The sequence below is a fragment of the Trachypithecus francoisi genome, unplaced genomic scaffold, assembly GCF_009764315.1.
Source record: "Trachypithecus francoisi isolate TF-2019V2 unplaced genomic scaffold, Tfra_2.0 Contig01579, whole genome shotgun sequence".
In the NCBI taxonomy this organism is placed as follows: domain Eukaryota; kingdom Metazoa; phylum Chordata; class Mammalia; order Primates; family Cercopithecidae; genus Trachypithecus; species Trachypithecus francoisi.
The window spans coordinates 17,056,790-17,072,879 of NW_022681442.1; the positions used below are offsets into that span (position 1 = coordinate 17,056,790).

Sequence of the window (16,090 nt, forward strand, 5' to 3'; positions counted from 1 at the left end):
CTGGGGGGAGGATGGGGAAGACTTGGTCCCGTTAAGGGCCTGAAAAGACCGGTGGCAAAAGGTAAAGGATGTAAGTGTGGCATTTGCTGAATGGAGGCAGTGCAGGGTGGAGATTCAGAGCCATGACCGAGCTTGCTTATGGAACCGGTGCCACCCCTCCAAGGCGGTCAGGTTTACTGGGCACCCCGGAAACGGCACTCCCTGACTTGTGTCGTTGGCCCTGGAAATTCAGGTAGAAGTCAGCAAGCAGATGTTTTCACACACCCTAAAGTGTGCGCGATTGGCAGCGGCTGCCCAGAGGGTTCCAAGAGAGTGGGAGCAATCCCCAAAGAACCCGGAGCAGGCTTGGTTGGCCGCCCCCTTGCCCTCGTCGCCCCTCCAGGAAGGCCTAGGGCAAAAGCGCTCTGGCTCGGGAGTCAAGCGCGAGGAGCTGGATCTAAGCAAGTCTCAGCCTCCTAGCTTGAACCTCAGTCTCCTCCTCCAGGCATTGGGTTTGCAGCTGGGTGGGGTCAAACAATCTTGGAGGCCCACTCAAGCCCGGCCTCCCGGAGCCTCCCCCAGGGTTTGGGAACGTTCCAGTCTCGTTCCCTCTCGACGCCCCCGGAGCCAAGACGTGAAGGGAGTGCCAAGGCAACCGGGGGCGGCGAGCGGGGCCGCGGGTGCGCACTAACTCAAGCGCCGACTGTCAGCCCCGGCAGGCCGGAGTTCTCCGGCGCGGGGACCGGGGCGCTGGGGGCGTGCCCGGCGGGGGCCGGGTCTGAGGACCCGGGGCGCGGCGGCCGCGCCAGAAGGTCCGGCCGCGAGCGTGACCTCACGGGGAGGGGCCAGCGCGGCGGCCTGGGCGCTGAGCCGAGCCCGGGAGAGCAGCGCCGAAGCCGAGCCGCGAGGAGCGCACTCCGTGGCCCCGATGGAGCGGTACAAAGGTGAGGGCGCGGGTTCCCCGCGCGGCGCACACCCACTCCCTTTCGCCCAGCAACGCCGAGGGCAGGGCTAGGACTGGTCTCGCCAGGACTCGGGATAAGCAGACCCCGCTGCCACCACCCAGCCCGGACCTGGGCGGAAGAGGGGGCGACGGCGGCGCCGCGGACTGGGCGGGTGGGCTCCTAGGTGACTGCCGCGGCCCCGAACCCTTTGATCCTCCCGGGCGCGGAAGGAGGGAGTCGTCAGTGGGGGGCGTGGCGGGGCTTCTCACCTGTTGCAGGAGAGAGGATGCGCCCGCCACCCCACTCCACCATCAGTTCCGCCGCGCGGTAAAGATGCCTGGGGCCAAGGAAGCCCCGAAGAAGGTGGGAACCGTGCTGAGCTGCTGGGGGCAAAGGGGCGGGGTGTTGGGTCCTTTCTCCGGGTCGCCCTCTGGGCTAGGGGCTTCCTGCTCCCGGCAAAGCATTTGGGCAGTGGAGTTGGCGCGCAGACCCTCCCCGGGCTAGTTCGGGCCTCCCCAAACGTCCTGCCGTTCGGGTCACCGTTTATCTCCAAGCCCTTCTCTGCTCCCCCACCCCAAGAAAGGAGGGATGCGAGGGTTGGGGGCCGAATGGAGTGCCCGGCAGGTGGAGCTCCTGGAGGCCTCCCAGCCCGAGGGCTTAACTCAGTGCGCAGCTGGGCGAGCTTTGGGTTTGGCTGGGGCCAGGATCTCCGCCAAACTCTGGTGGGCGGGCCGTCTCGGGTGCGCCCAGTGCCCAGCTTAGCACCCGCACTCGGAGCCTCGGAGCTGGTCTACACGTCTCGATTGCGGTTCTTTTGAAAAGGGAGTACAGGGAGTTGCCCCTTAAGCGGAACGCTGCAGGCGCTCCCCCCTCCTCCATCCCCCCCGCAGACCCCTTCCCTTTGGAAAAGGCTCTTGCCTTCTCTTGTGATGGACGGGTCTCCGCCAAACCTGCGAGAGGAAATGCTGCTTCTATATTTGTTTTCCCCTGGGAGAGAGTAATAAAAAGAGAACGCTCAGATTCCCAAGGAATCTCACTCCCGGCGGGCTCTGATCCCTGAAACTGACATAAAGGGACCTGTTGGGACCGGCCTCCCTAAAGTAGTCATGTCTTTCACTTTCCCATTGCTTTTTCTCATCTGGGTCTCCTGGTTACTGGTGAAGGCAAAAGATCCAAGTCTCAGACAGCGCTTCACATATTCTGGAAGGGTCTTTGCCGACAGCAGGGAGCCAGCGGGGGGGTGGGTGTGGAGGGGGGCGGGGAACAAGGTTAGAGGAGTTGGCCACCTTTTATTTCTTTCTGTGAACCCTCCCTGGAGCTTCTCTCGCATTTCTAACCCAGTGGTTTTCTTCGTCTCAAATTCTACTGGGATCACGTCAGTTTTGTGCTTGAATGACTGAATGCGCACTTATGCTGTCTCGGACACTTGAGGAAGCCACAGTCCCGCTCCTTGTAACATGGCCGTTTGCATTCCCTCCCCCACCGGGGCCCCTCCGCCCTTTGGGAGGGACCATCTCTGGGAATTCAGGCCTTGAGTTGAGTCTGACAGGAAGTGTGGGCCTCTGGGGTGCCTTCCAGCTCCCTGACTTGCAAAGCTGGGGTTGTGTGTATGGTGGGGGGGGGGGGGGTGTTAGCTTTAGGCTGCAAGCTACTTTCTCAAATCAGCATATTCATCTCTCTAAATCAGGGCAAATCACTTTTGGGGTCTTCTTTCCAAATGTCCAGTTATTCTCAGAAGGTTTTTGTATTAACAGCTTTTGACTTGGCCCTTGACCTGATAAAAGTCTTCTTAGTTATCTTTCTTTCTCAGGAGCTTAAAATCCTCCCACCTTCGAAGAGGATCAGTTAGGGGCTTTTTGCCAACTGAAGGGAACTTAGTTTCCAGGTCAGGGTGCTTATGTTTTTGGTAACACGTGTATCTGCCTCATCATTTTGCAGTAAATCAGACACAGAGTGATAAGTGGGTAAACCTGAGAATTATCTAGGTTTCAGAGGCTAATCCAACTCAAATTCCAGTGTTTGACTCATGAGAAAAATCTTTATGTTGTCTCCCTGGTGTCATGCTGCTAATATGTTTACTACACTTTTCACTGAGGAATTTGGGGATCCCCCAGCCCCAGGATGTAGAATTCCCCATTCTCCTGAGAGGAAGATAAGTTGTGCTTTGAACACCCTTTAAATGGAAAAGTTTGTCTGTGCAAAATGCAAAATGAAGCCCATCTCTGATTAACCAGTGTAACTGACTAGAATCAGTAGTCTCCTCTTGCTTGTCAGAGACTGGGGGCATCGTCTTAAAGTTGAGATTGAATGGTTTTTGGGATAACGAGGAACAGTGGTTTAAACAACAAAGTTAAATGGAAAAAACAGGTTTATTTAGTTGGGCTCTCGGAGCCTAAGTAAAAATTGTAAAGAAAAATTCTTATTATGTGCGACACTTTTTAAATGTGTTATTTAAATGCCTCTTCATTCTGTTTCTGTATTTCCAATTTTGAGCTCTCCCTCTCCCAGGTAGGTGGAAATGCCTCATGGCTGTCTTCAGAGTCTCAAAGTGTTTTCTCTAATTTGCAAATCTTATAAAGCAGTTCATGTAGGAGAAATTGTCTTTCCATGTTCCTTAGCCTGCTTGTTATATATATTGTACATCTTCCAAAAATAGCCTATCATTTTTAGGCTCTGAGTGGATTTTCCATTGTCTTGTAGGATGTAAAGTGAGGTCTGGAGTCGATGGGTGGTTGGAATATCACCCATGTGATATGCCTGATGCTGAGACACTTCCAGACTTTCTTCCCAGTCCCTTCCAAGATTTCTGCTAGATAGCCATGACTCGCCCAAGCAAAAATAAGGGATCGTGGAGTATGTGGGAGTCCCTTCCTAGAGAGATGGCACTTTTATGAGAGTTGCCATAAATAGCGACGGTAAAGTGGCTATGTTTTGTATGTGAATCTCTTTGGCGTTGTATAAGCAGTAAGACTCTCGCAAATGTCAGGATGTGGGGCCAAGTCCTACAGGGTGCTTTCAGAAGGTTCCCATCCTTATGTGTTCACATATTTATGACTCTCATAAGAGCATCCCTTTATTGCTGTGCGTGAGCCCATTGGCTGAACTCACCCAGTGTGGTCACGCATTCTGGTTCTGACTGCTCTCCCAGCTGGTGAGTGAGTCTGGGCCAAATGTGACTGACCTACTATCTGTGGATTGTGCTTGGAACATCCATGCCGAAGCTTCCTGAAATTGCATCACACTTGGATACAGATGGGCCTGGTTGAGATATTCAGATTCAATTTAGATCACAGTAATTGGTTGAAAGTCTAATCGTTCTTTCTCTGTGGTTCTTTTGTTTCTGAATTTGATCATCCAGTCCCCTGACTTAGCTCTAGGGCGCTGGAGGCAGATATGAACTGCAAAGAGTCAATCCAGTAAATACGTCAAAGTTTGTATGGGGATCCTGAGACCTGTGGTCAGGGAAGGCCTGGAAAAGAAAAGCAAATTAAAAGAGATGGGCATGCTACCTTCAGGGATCGTCTGTAGTGCCTACGAACTCAGGTTTTTTTTCTGTTGAAGTTCTACCTAAGGCAGTAGTTCTAAACCTTTGCTGTGCATGGAATCATCTGTGGAGCTTTCAGAAATACGGATGTAAAGGCCCCGCTCAAGACATTCTGATGTAATTGGTCTAGGGTACAGCTTGGGCACTGTAGTTTTAAAGGTCTTCTGGTGGTTCCAATGAGCAGCCAAAGTTGGGAACCAAATTTCCTACAAAACACGAAATGTCAAAAGAGCACAACAGGTCTGTAATTTTACATACACTTTCCTCACCTGGAAAAGTAAAAGCAAGTGTGGGGTGAAAGGGATACCCCCGCCATGCTCACATCATGTTCCTTAACCAAATCTTGTAATACCGGCAGAAATCTACTGTAATCACCTTCAGCTATTAGAGGCTTTAAAAGGCTATGGGAACGTTGCTTAAAAACTATCTCAAATGTGGTGCTTCAAATCCTAAGCTCAGGGTTTGCTCCCTGTGCTTGACCCTGAGCTCCCTGACTTTGAAGTTGCGTGGGAGCCCTGGATGATGTGGCAATGAAATGGCCTGAAACAGAAATACTGAGAGGTCACTTTTGGTGCTGAAAGGCCAAGCAGAGTGGGGGAATTCTGCTTTGGGCCCTTCCTCTCTTCTGAAGGGGTGGGACCTCTGGGAGCTGGGCTGCTTCCAGCACAATTAAAGGGCCAGGAAAGGCCAAGGAGCTTCAAAGCTGAGGAAACTGTGCCAGTTTTCTTCCAATTCCCTTTAATAACGGGAAATGTTTCTTTAAAGGCTTCTGTCATTCAGGGAGGAGAGACCTCCCCCACACCAAGAGAGGATGGCTTGTTCTGTTCAGAGCCCTGGCTGAGACATGAAGGCAGTCATGGTGCAATGAAGAAGGTAGTGGCTCAGGAACCTGGAGATCCATGGGCTTCATTTCCTCGGGCAAACTGCTGAGCTCTCCAGGCCTCAGTTTCCCCATCTGGAAAACAAGCTCCAGTGTTCGCAGTGTTCCTCTATCTGACTTTCCAATGGCTCTTCGATGCTAGTTGTTCTGTGGTCACTGAGGAATCTTTGGAGAGAGGATGTGTCTTAGGGAGGAGAGGGAAATGAGGGAGGGAATGTGGGTGGGTAGCCCAGCAAAGGTCAGTTTAGGATTGTGATTCTTATAAATAAAACCAATTTCCTGTTGAGAGCTGGAGAGTAGCAGACTTGGTGGGAAAGAGAATGCTGTAGGCCATGTGAGGAATCCATTTCTCAAGGACTTTTGTGACCGTGTCTCCAAAGATTGTTCATTGAGCCCAGAGCTACCCTCTGCAACACGGAGCATTATTCACTCCCATTTGAGAGACAGACCTACTGAGGCCTACAGAGATTAAGCAACAGTCCAGACAGTCAGAAATAGGATATAATATCCTTGAGAACTGAGTCTCTAAAGGGTAGAATTCCTTTTCAAGGATTTATTTAGGAAAGAAGTGCTCAAAGCAATTTCAGATTCATTCCTTGTCAGTGTCCCTTCAGCTAGGAAGGGACTAGCTGCTCAGTTAAACTCTCCTCAATCTTCAGGACCTAGTCCACCTGTCTCTTCACCCAGGAAGCCTCCCCTGACTCCCAATGTGTACCCTCATTACTCTTGGGATAGCCTCATTAATGCCTAGCATATCGCAGGTATGCAACAAATATTTGTGGAATTAGTGTCACATTTGTCTAATAATTGTACATGTCTATGTTTGTTTCCCTGCCAGGCTGAAATCCTTCAAGACAGGGACTTTTTCTTTCCTTATGTCCCTCTCCAGCCCCTGGCACGCTGCCAGCTGCATAGTAGGTGTCTGGGACATGATTGGAGAATGGGGAAATGAACAAATGCCAGGCAAAGAGATCACATATTCTCCCATGCTCTAGCTCTGGAGAACAGACCTGGTTCACAAAAAGAAATGAAGCAAAATCCCAAAGGCAAATTCCAGAAATGGAGATGAAAGCCCACAGTGGCCACCTTTGGCTTTCCCGACTTGAGCCTTATTTCTGTCTGTTCCAGCACAGGGGTGTTGCTGTCTGGTGGTACAGAGAAGGATCCGGCAGGTTTCTGCATGTGAGTATGAGCCTGTCTGTGCCCTCTGCAGCAGCTCGTCTGGCCTCCAGGGCTCCCGAGGGCGCAGACCTGGCTCTGCCCATGCTCTGGGTGGATGGTTGAGGGAGATCATGGAGCTGGGCGCCGGCCTGGGCACTCAGGGGCTCGGAGTTCTAATCTGACTTTTGCCACTAACTTGCTATGCGACCTTGGGCAAGTCAATTAATCTTTCTGAGCCTTGTTTCCTCATCTGTAAGAGTGAGGATAATGATTACTAATCTACCTTGCAGGCCACTTGGTGGAATAACTTGTAAGAGCTATTGGTAAAGACCTTGAGAAAGAGAATGTTAAATTAATGCAGGGGAGCAGATATCCTGAAACCTCTGGCATGTGGTTCTGATCCCACCAGTTCCCGCCTTTGCACAGTTCATTTGGGCTCTGCCCACTGTGTGTTTTTCACTGCTGTTGGGAGATACAAGTCAGGGCTTCTTAGCCTCTAGGCATCCTAGCTTCTCAGAGATAGCATCTGTGTATTCTTCATGTCAGTGGAGAAACAGGCGAGGAATTGCTCATTCCTTATGTGTAGAGCTACATCCTAGCCCTGCCTGACTTTTCTCTGATGTCTCCGTTAAGTCCATATAGGAGAGACCCTTACATTCAAATAATAGCTTTGAGCCGTTTCCTAATTTTCTATCACTTGACTCTCATATTCTCCCCAGTTAGTTTCAAAAAACAAACTAACCACAAACTGCATTGAGCGGGGAGAAGGGAGAATGTGTAGAAAAACAGGAGGAGCCTGCCTGCCCCTGGACGCATTGCACTGGACTGATGCAAAAACACAGTGAGGCCAGGGACCATGGATCTCACATCTCTCAGGGCAGTCTGGTGTTAGGGAGGAGTGGGGAGAGGCACCCATGCCAAAGAAGACCTGTTCTGCTGTTTTCTAAGCAGACCCCTGAGTTCTCTTCTCACTTCCTGGAGCTCCTCCCAGGGCTTCAAAGGCAGATACAGTCCTGGTGAACTGTGGTGAGCTTGTATGGAAACTCAGCCCCCGCACACTGCAAATCAGCCTTCTGCTGGAGATTAAACCAAGAGAGGCTAGCCAGCTGTTAGCTCAGAGACAGCAACCACTGTGCAACAGGAAGAATCCAAGCCGGGTGAATGTACAGTCCTACCCTTGGACGTGGCTTTCCCAAATTGAATGACGAGCCTTCCCAGCTTGCTTGGGACTTTCCTGGTTTTACCACTGAAAGTCTGGTGTCCCAGGAAACCCCTCAGTCCTGGGCAAACTGAGACGGTGAGTTGCCCTATTACTGGACCTAAGCTTTAGTAAAAGCTTCTCAATCAAGAGTTTGATTTCTCCATAGCAAAGATGAGCTAGAGCCAATTATTTTGTCTCGTTGACAAGAAAGTGAAAGTCCAAAGCTTAAAAACTGGCAGATCGTAACTTACCACTGGTGATACACACCAGTATGCTAAGTGAAAGAAGCATACTGCTTTTCAAGATTCAAAAGCTTACACACTGAATGATTCTATTTATATGACTTTCTGGAAAAGGCGAAACTATACGGAAATAGATCAGTAGTTGCCAGGACTGGGACTAGGGGAAGGCGTGAGCTACAAAGGGCATGAGGGAAATTTTTGGAATGATAGAGATGTTCAATATCCTTATTTTGGTAGTGGTTACACAGTCATACAGACTTGTCACAATTCAGAACTGTGTAGTTAACAGTGTAGTTAACAGGGTTGTTTTTCTTCTGTGTGTAAATTAACCTCAATAAAGCTGACTTTTAAAAACACTCTAGCCGTTGTGATGCTGTGGTATAAGATGAAGGATCAAGGTCAAGGTTAGTTATCCTGGGTTGTAATTAGCAACCGAGTCTTGGTGTGGGTGTGTCTGCAATGGTTCTGGAGGTGTATACAGCAGAAAAGGGTGAGAAATTTGGTACAAAACGAAAAGGCCAAGGGCTCATGCCCGATGACGTCCTAAATGCCAGAGACTTTTTCATTAGGCACAATCAGTGTTGTAGTGGAAGCTCTCCCTTTGTTTAGAGAAAAGGCAAAAGCAGCTCCCCTAAAGGCCAGGCAGCCAACAAGCCCAGGAGGACCATGGAATATAAGAGCATTAGACTCAGGTTCCCACCCTGGGAACTCTGCTGCTATCCACACATGGATCTAATGTACTGACTTTGGCAGCCTGTCTGCAAGTCTTTTTTTTTTTTCCACCAATAAAGTTATTGTATTAGAATTGAGTACTCAAGTCTGCAAGATAATTATTTCCTGGTTGACTTTTTGTTTTTGGCAGTCCTGCTTGTCTATGCTAGCTAGAATTGATTTTGAGGGGAAGAACCCATGATTTATCAAAATAACATACCTAGTCGCATTTGATGTAAGGAATTAGTCCTCTTATTTCTAGACAGGGAGAAGCCTTTTGATGCAAGGGCAGAATTACCAGTCATCTCTGCACCAGGCCAGCAGACAGGATGTAGAAGTCCCCAAGAGGGAAGAAGTATCACTCTGGTGGTGATACTTAAGATACTGGAATCTTAAGCTCTTGGTGGTTTCCTTTTTATTTATTTATTTGTTTGTATTAAAGCCCATGTTGAATTTGCCTGTTTTTCAGGTGAATTTTATCTCGCTCTGTACCCTGGGGAGCTGGGTCTGTGCCTGCATCTCTATTAAGCACAGCCTGTTGGAAGGCTGTGGAACTTCCATCCGCGAGGACCACATGGGCTGAGGTCACGTTCAACCATGAATTACACAGGAGAATTTCACACATGCAACTCTTTTAAATCACAGACACATCAAAACCACTAGTCACCCACAAAGGCAAGTCTCTTCCACCTGTTCCAGGGTGTTCTGGAAGAATTACAGACTCATAGCCAGTGCAATCCTTAGTTCTAATTGTCTTAGCTTTGTTAGGGGAAAGCACTGATGTTTAGAGAGGCAGGAAGTGTTTTTTGTGCATATTTGAAGTGAAATTTCCTTGATGCAGGGTCAGGCCTGGTTTGTGGCTGGTCTACCTAAGAAGGATCGGGTTTGGGGAAGCCCCAAGGCCCACATCATCTGGTTTGAGTGCAAGGGAGAAGCTGGGAGCTTATGAGTGGGAGATTCCAGATGCTTCCTTCCCTGGGCTGCACACCTCTGCACAGTCTCCCCTGGGCTGCCTGGGCACACTGGCATCTGTTTGGGTTTGGGGGACTGTCTTAGCCTTCTTGTTAGCCCAACAAGTGGGAATCCTGCCATTTCCTTCCATCCTCCACCCCCCGTTTTTTCTCCCCCAGTTTTTATACAACAGGATTTATTCATGTCCACTGTATTCAAGTCCCCAGATGGGGGGAGGAAAAAAAGATTGTGTTGAATGAGCTTATTGTTTGGAGGTTTCACTGACTTCTTTTATTTAATACCCACAGTCCTAGAACATATTGAGCTGATTTACTAAAATTCAAATGTGGTCCTTTTGGAAGGAACTGCTAGGGTGCTTCGTGTCCCCAGAATCAGAGCTGGGACCTACTGGGTGGCAAGTTTGCTTGGGCCATCTTCATGGTCCTGGGTCTCCTTGGAGGCAAATACTCTGTTACTATCCTAGACTCCTTATCAGCTCACAATGGTCAACACTCTACCACCTTTGCATTGTCAGGACTTTTGCAGCACTCAAGTCTAGCACATTCTTTGAATAAAGATGAGCACCAACATTAGGTACTGCAGTTAACAGAAGCCCCCTGTGGCTTCTGCTTGGTAGTTTCCTGCACACTTAGGGAGAATAAAGGATGGTGAAGTGGCACCTACTGCTTGAATACCCAGTGCAGGGCAGCTGGTCCTTGACTGACATGGCAGAGTTGGATCACATGTCTTTGGTGTGTTTTAGAGATGGGGTCTCTACCGTTGATGTTACCGGAATTGTGGCTGAGGATCATGGTGTGCATGTGGTCAAGCACAGTTTCTGTATGGCTGTGACACAGTTGTGCTGTGACAGTTCCAGATGTCTTGCTCCAGGTACTTGAGCTGGGTGAGACTCATGTCTCCCAGGAGTCGGTGGAAGCTTGTCTCTGGTTCAAGTTAGTAATATCCCAGATGTTCTGAAAGTAGCCTGGGGCAAAGCAGGAAGGGTGGATCTCAAAACCACATGCACAGGTGTGAGTTATGGGTGCTTCAGGACGCCTCTTGGATGCACAGGCTCACACTGGCTCCTGTACCTGCATCTCTTGCTCCCTCCCTCCCTCCCTCTCCTCTTCTCCTCTCTTCTTTTGTTCCCCTCTTGACTTTCTCCTGCTTTTTCACTCTGTTTCTTTCTACCACTTCCATTCAGGTCTCCAGGTCTCCTGGGTCTTGAGTTCAAAGAAGGGATTCCCACTGAGAACCTGAGGCCAGAAAGACACAGAGGAGAGTCAGACCCTCCCACTCTCTCCTGGTCCCCAGGCCTCTGGTGGTCTCAGGCTCTCATTTCAAATAGCCATGGCTTGAATTCCAGGCTTCCCCCAGGAGGGGCTGGTGACCTCAGAGGCAGGGTGGGGAAACTGAGGCTTATTCTCAGTATCTTACTCCCTCCTAGAAGTGCAGGTCTCAATGGAATTTGTTCACTGTGGCCCCTGCTGCTTCCTCAAGCCCTAAAAGGTATCACTTCTCATGGCCTGCTGCAAAAAATAGCACCTTCCCCAATCCTCCCATCTAGTGCTACTTACTAACCCTGGGACTTTGCCCGTGGTTCCCCCACCCCGGCAGGTTAATGTCACAGTGATTAGGGTACCAGGAAAGGGCAGACTTACTCTCTTTCTGTTGGTCCTTAAACAGTGCTATGACTCGCTGACCACCAAGGGGTGGTGTCAAAATCCCCGCACTGTGAGGGGCTCCTCCCACTGCCATCCCAGGTCCCCTGGAACTGAGTATCAGAGGAGGGACTGGTGTCCACCCAGGGGGAGCATGAGAAAGTGTCCATTGTTTGGATAAAAGTTCCAAGCATGAAGGCTCACCATTGACTAAAATAATTTTTTCCATTGACCTCCTGGCTTCTCAGCGGGCAAGCGCCCATCTCCTGCCCATGTGAGGCTGGTTTGGTGTATGTAATTGTAAACAGCTCTGGCAGGGAGCAAATCTCCAAGAGTTACAGGATTCAGGTGCCGCTCCCAACTCACCACGCACTGGTTCCCTCGAGAGTGGAAAGGCTGTTTTGTTCTCAGAGGGAGAATTCAGGCTGTTGCTTTTGAGATCAGATCCTTCCGAAGCCTGACTCACTCTCCCATTCCACCCCCAACTTCCCTCCCTGCCCCCAGCCTCCAGGTCTCTATTCACGATGGAAAAGGTTTCAGGGACTCTAATTCATGCATGAAGCCCTTAGCATGTCCGACCCGGAGGTAAGAGTGTGGATCACCGAGTGCTCTCAGGTATGCAGGGAGCCACCAGCATGTTTATTGTTGAGGGTAAGAGCAAACCAGCAGCCCACATCCCCTGTGTGAGAACAGAGGCTCACTAATCAGGGCAAGAGTGTGGGCTTAGGACAGTGTCAGCCTTGTTTCTTGGCTACAGCCTCACCCCTGGCGCATGTCATGGCAGTATGGGAGTGAAAGCCTCTTGTGCTAAGCAGGAAGCCTCAGGAGAGTGTTGGTGGCTTTGGGGCACTTAGTTACCTCCCTCTGCTTAGCAATAGAGTTGGGAATCATCTCAGAGCAGAAGTGATCCAAAGATTGTGTTGGAAAATGCCTTTGGTAGGTTCAAAGGATATGGGGTGCTCCTATCTTGGGGCCTGCCTGCTTCCTTGTCTCCTTGAAGCCTTAAGCATTTACTTTCCGGCTATCAGGTATGATCAGGGCACATGTGTATTAGGGGAAAGGAGGTGTGGGATGACAATCAGCCCCTTTTTCTTAAAATTTCCTAAAGCTATTTACCTAATGTCCTCAAAGCATAAGACTTGTCCTACAAGATTTATTTTCCTGCCAAGGGAAGGTTGAGGTAGCTTGGAAGAGAGAAAGTGAGAGTGCAAAGGACCTTGTTCTGTTGGGATGGACAGACTTCAGTTCCTTGCAGGCCTCCTCTGTGCTTTCAGGCTTGGCTGCCACGTGACTGTGCATATGAATTTCTTCTCTGGTTGGAGAAAATAATAAAGGTGGTCACATAGCTTGCAGCAAATATTTTCCCCAAATGGCTTTTTAAAAAATTATCATAATGAGTGTGAAAATGGTTTAGATTTAGGAGGAAACAGCTGACTGGCAGCGTTCCTGGTGAGTTCCTGGGTAAGATTCTGCGGTGTCACTAATGACTTTATTTGGTATATTTCTGACACAAGCACCCTTGAGGGCTGGGGAATTTTGTGACTGAGAACTGAGGTGAAGGAGGGAAAGTCCTAATTTCATTCGGGACAATCCAGACCTGTCTAGTGGATATCTCTTATCCACCTTGATAGTTTAACTTGGATGCACACAAACCCTTTTTCTTTCTTTTTCCCTTCCTTTCTTTCAACAGGATCTTGCTCTGTCACCCAGGCTGGAGTACAGTGGTACTATCATCGCTTACTGCAGTCTCAAATTCCTGAGCTCAAGCCATCCTCTGACTCAGCCTCCCGAGTAGCTGGGACTTACAGGTGCACACTACCACACCTGGCTAATTTATTTTTCATTTTTTTGTAGAGGTGGGGTCTTACTATGTTGACCAGGCTGGTCTTGAACTCCTGGCTTCAAGCGATCCTCCTGCCTCAGCCTCCCAAAGTGCTGGGATTACAAGTGTAAGCCACTGTGCTTTACTTTCTAGGATTCTGTCTATGGGTTTCTCTGAGACTTCAATACATTGCTATCCTAGCTAAGATAAGCCTAGATTTCCTGAGACCCCTGAACCAGGACCTGTCCTTGAGTGCAGGCGGCATCTAGGGCAGCTCACCAGTGGCTGCGGGGAGAGTAAGGAGATGTGCTGTTCCTTGTACTGCTCTGGAGAAAGCCTGAGCCCCTTCTGTACCTGCTCATTCGTATTTTTCCAGCCTCTGCAGCCATTCTTCACTTGCTCTGTGCCACAGTCATACTGGGCTCCTTGTAGCTCCCTAACTTGGGCTTCTCCATGTGCTGGTCGGTTGGTTTGAAAGGCCTTCCCCTCAGGGCTGCCTGGTAAGCATATTTGTCAAGGCTCACTGGGCCTTGACACCTTGACCCTGAACCCCACTGGATCCCTTAACCCTCACCTCATCTTGCACAACCCTCATGGCCATAGTTGTTGTGTCTGTATTATGGTTGATGGAAATCTATATTTCTAGTAGGCTGTAAGCTCCGTAAGGGCCAAGGACAGTATTCTTGGTGTTCACAGCACTAATCTCATGTGTGGTATATTGTGAGTAGCCAAGAAACACTGATTGGTTGGGCCCAGTGACTCATGCCTGTAATCCCAGCACTTTGGGAGGCTGAGGCACGTGGATCACCTGAGGTCAGGAATTCGAGCCCAGTCTGGCCAACATGGTGAAATGCCATCTCTACTAAAAATACAAAAATTAGCCAGACGTGGTGGCGGATAGCTGTAATCCCAGCTACTTTGGAGGCTGAGGCAGGAGAATCGCTTGAATTCAGGAGGTAGAGGTTGCAGTGAACCGAGATCTTACTACTGCACTCCAGCCTGGGTGACAGAAAGAGACTCTGTCTCAAAAAAAAAAAATAAAATAAAATAAAATAAAAAAAAAAAGAAACAGCAACTGAATGAGAAATGTTTGCTGTCCTCAGCTTTTCTTAGAGTTGGATTACATCAAAGTTAAGGGCTCTGTTCACTGAGTGACATCCTGGACAAAATTAATAGGCAGCTGGCAGAAAGGAGAGAGAGATTTACAATGTTTAAAAGCTGTTCTATTAACATTTAGGATATACAAGGAACTCCTGCAAATCAACCAGAAAAAGGCAGGAATCTACATGGAAAAGACAGTGAATCAAGGGTATGAACAGGAGTTTACAGGTCAAGGAAGCTGCCAAAAGGCTAATAAGCATCTGAAGAAATGTCTGGGCTCCTTTAGTCATCAGAGGCAAGTCAACCAAAACCACCATCTAGTAGACTGGCAGAAATGAGAAGGTGGCACAAAGCCGCATTTTCCCAGGGACACTGGGTTCAACCATTTTCATGTAGAGTTGAGGGAGTATATGCAGCCAGTCTGGAAGGTAGACTTTTTTTTTTTTTTTTTGAGACAGAGTCTTGCCTTGTTGCCCAGGCTAGAGTGCAGTGGCGTGATCTCGGGTCACTGCAACCTCTGTCTCCCAGGTTCAAGCGATTCTCCTGCCTCAGCCTCCTGAGTAGCTGAGATTACAGGTGCATGCCACCATGCCTGGCTAATTTTTGTATCTTTAGTAGAGATGGGGTTTCACCACGTTGGTCAGGCTGGTCTTGAACTCCTGACCTCGTGATCTGCCCACCTCAGCCTCCCAAAGTGCTAGGATTACAGGTGTGAGCCACCACGCCCGGCCGACTTTTCTTAATTGCGTTGAAGATACACTTACCATACAATCTAGCAATTCCCAAAGAAATGTCTGCATGGGCCCATTAGGGGGCAGGGTCAAGGATGATCTCTGCAGCATTATTTGTCATGGTAGAGAATGGGAAGCAGTCTAGGTGTCACTTGGGAGAGGGAACAGGTAAACTGATAGATGCACGTCTTAGAGAATTATGCAGCAATAGAAGCAATGACTGAGATGTACATCCAACAGCATAGATGAATCTTTAATACACAGTGCTCATGGAAAGGTAGGAAGCAGAATAGGGTGGTTAACAATAGTATTTACAGTCATTAAAAATGCATGAAGCAATTCACATTAAGCAAAACACATACAAACAAAAAGGTGCATATTAGGAAGGTCATCGTTGTTGCAGGAGGAGAATGGGGTATGGGGAAGAAAGGGAAATTGCATGCATTTGCTTGTAGCCTATTGTTGATACCAGAAGCCTACATATAATTCTGACTTGGAGCAGAATTTGATATAGTGAGAACAATACCAGAAGCTGAAGTGATGTGCTATGGAAGAATGGGGAGGAGACTCTCCACCACCCCTCACCCTATGGAGGAGTCATGGTAAGGCCATTTTCCTTCATATTAATTTCTGAACTGTCCGAGTTCTCGTGAAGCTGTGATAACAGACTATCCCTACGTTTGACTCTAAAGCGTGCCTTTGACTGTCAGGGCTGTAGTGGTGGTTAGCAGTCCACCATTGTCACAGAAGAGGGGAGATGCATGAATAAGCCTGGGGTGGTAGGGCTGGCTTTTCATAGCTGTGTATTTTTTTCAGTCGCCTCCAGCCATTCTGAGTGCCTGAGCTCTTAGTCATCCTTGGGTTCACATCGCTAAGTACAGGTCATGGCTGACAGCCAGCGTTCAAATGTTTATCACACTGAGTAAAATGCAATGGAATTAGATTTTTCTAGTACCTGATTGACTGGACACAAGATCACTAGACTCTGAGCTAGGGGGTTCATTTTGCTCCTCTCCACTCAGGAGATTCACTCAAAATCAGTGTATCCAAGCATGACACACTCCCTCTGCCCCCTTTCCACCCTGGGATTGATCTGATCTGGACAGAGTTGGCCCCTGATCTTTTTTTGTTCCATCATCTCTATTTCTACTTGAAATAATAC

The 16,090-nt window shown here is 48.9% G+C and overlaps 1 protein-coding gene across 4 annotated transcripts in view; it reads left to right on the forward strand.

The window, feature by feature from the left end:
* The first annotated feature begins 591 nt into the window (after positions 1–591).
* AFAP1L2 (actin filament associated protein 1 like 2) overlaps positions 592–16,090 on the forward strand; it is a 107,823-nt gene continuing 92,324 nt past the window's right edge. For 2 of the 4 annotated variants that reach the window (XM_033182006.1, XM_033181996.1), the window contains exon 1: positions 592–923. In XM_033182006.1, coding sequence (XP_033037897.1) covers positions 908–923 — 16 coding nt within the window. In that variant the 5' untranslated portion in view covers positions 592–907. Of the gene's footprint in view, positions 924–6,475; positions 6,530–16,090 lie in introns of all 4 variants that reach the window. The other 2 variants (XM_033181986.1, XM_033181987.1) reach the window with 2 other exon arrangements.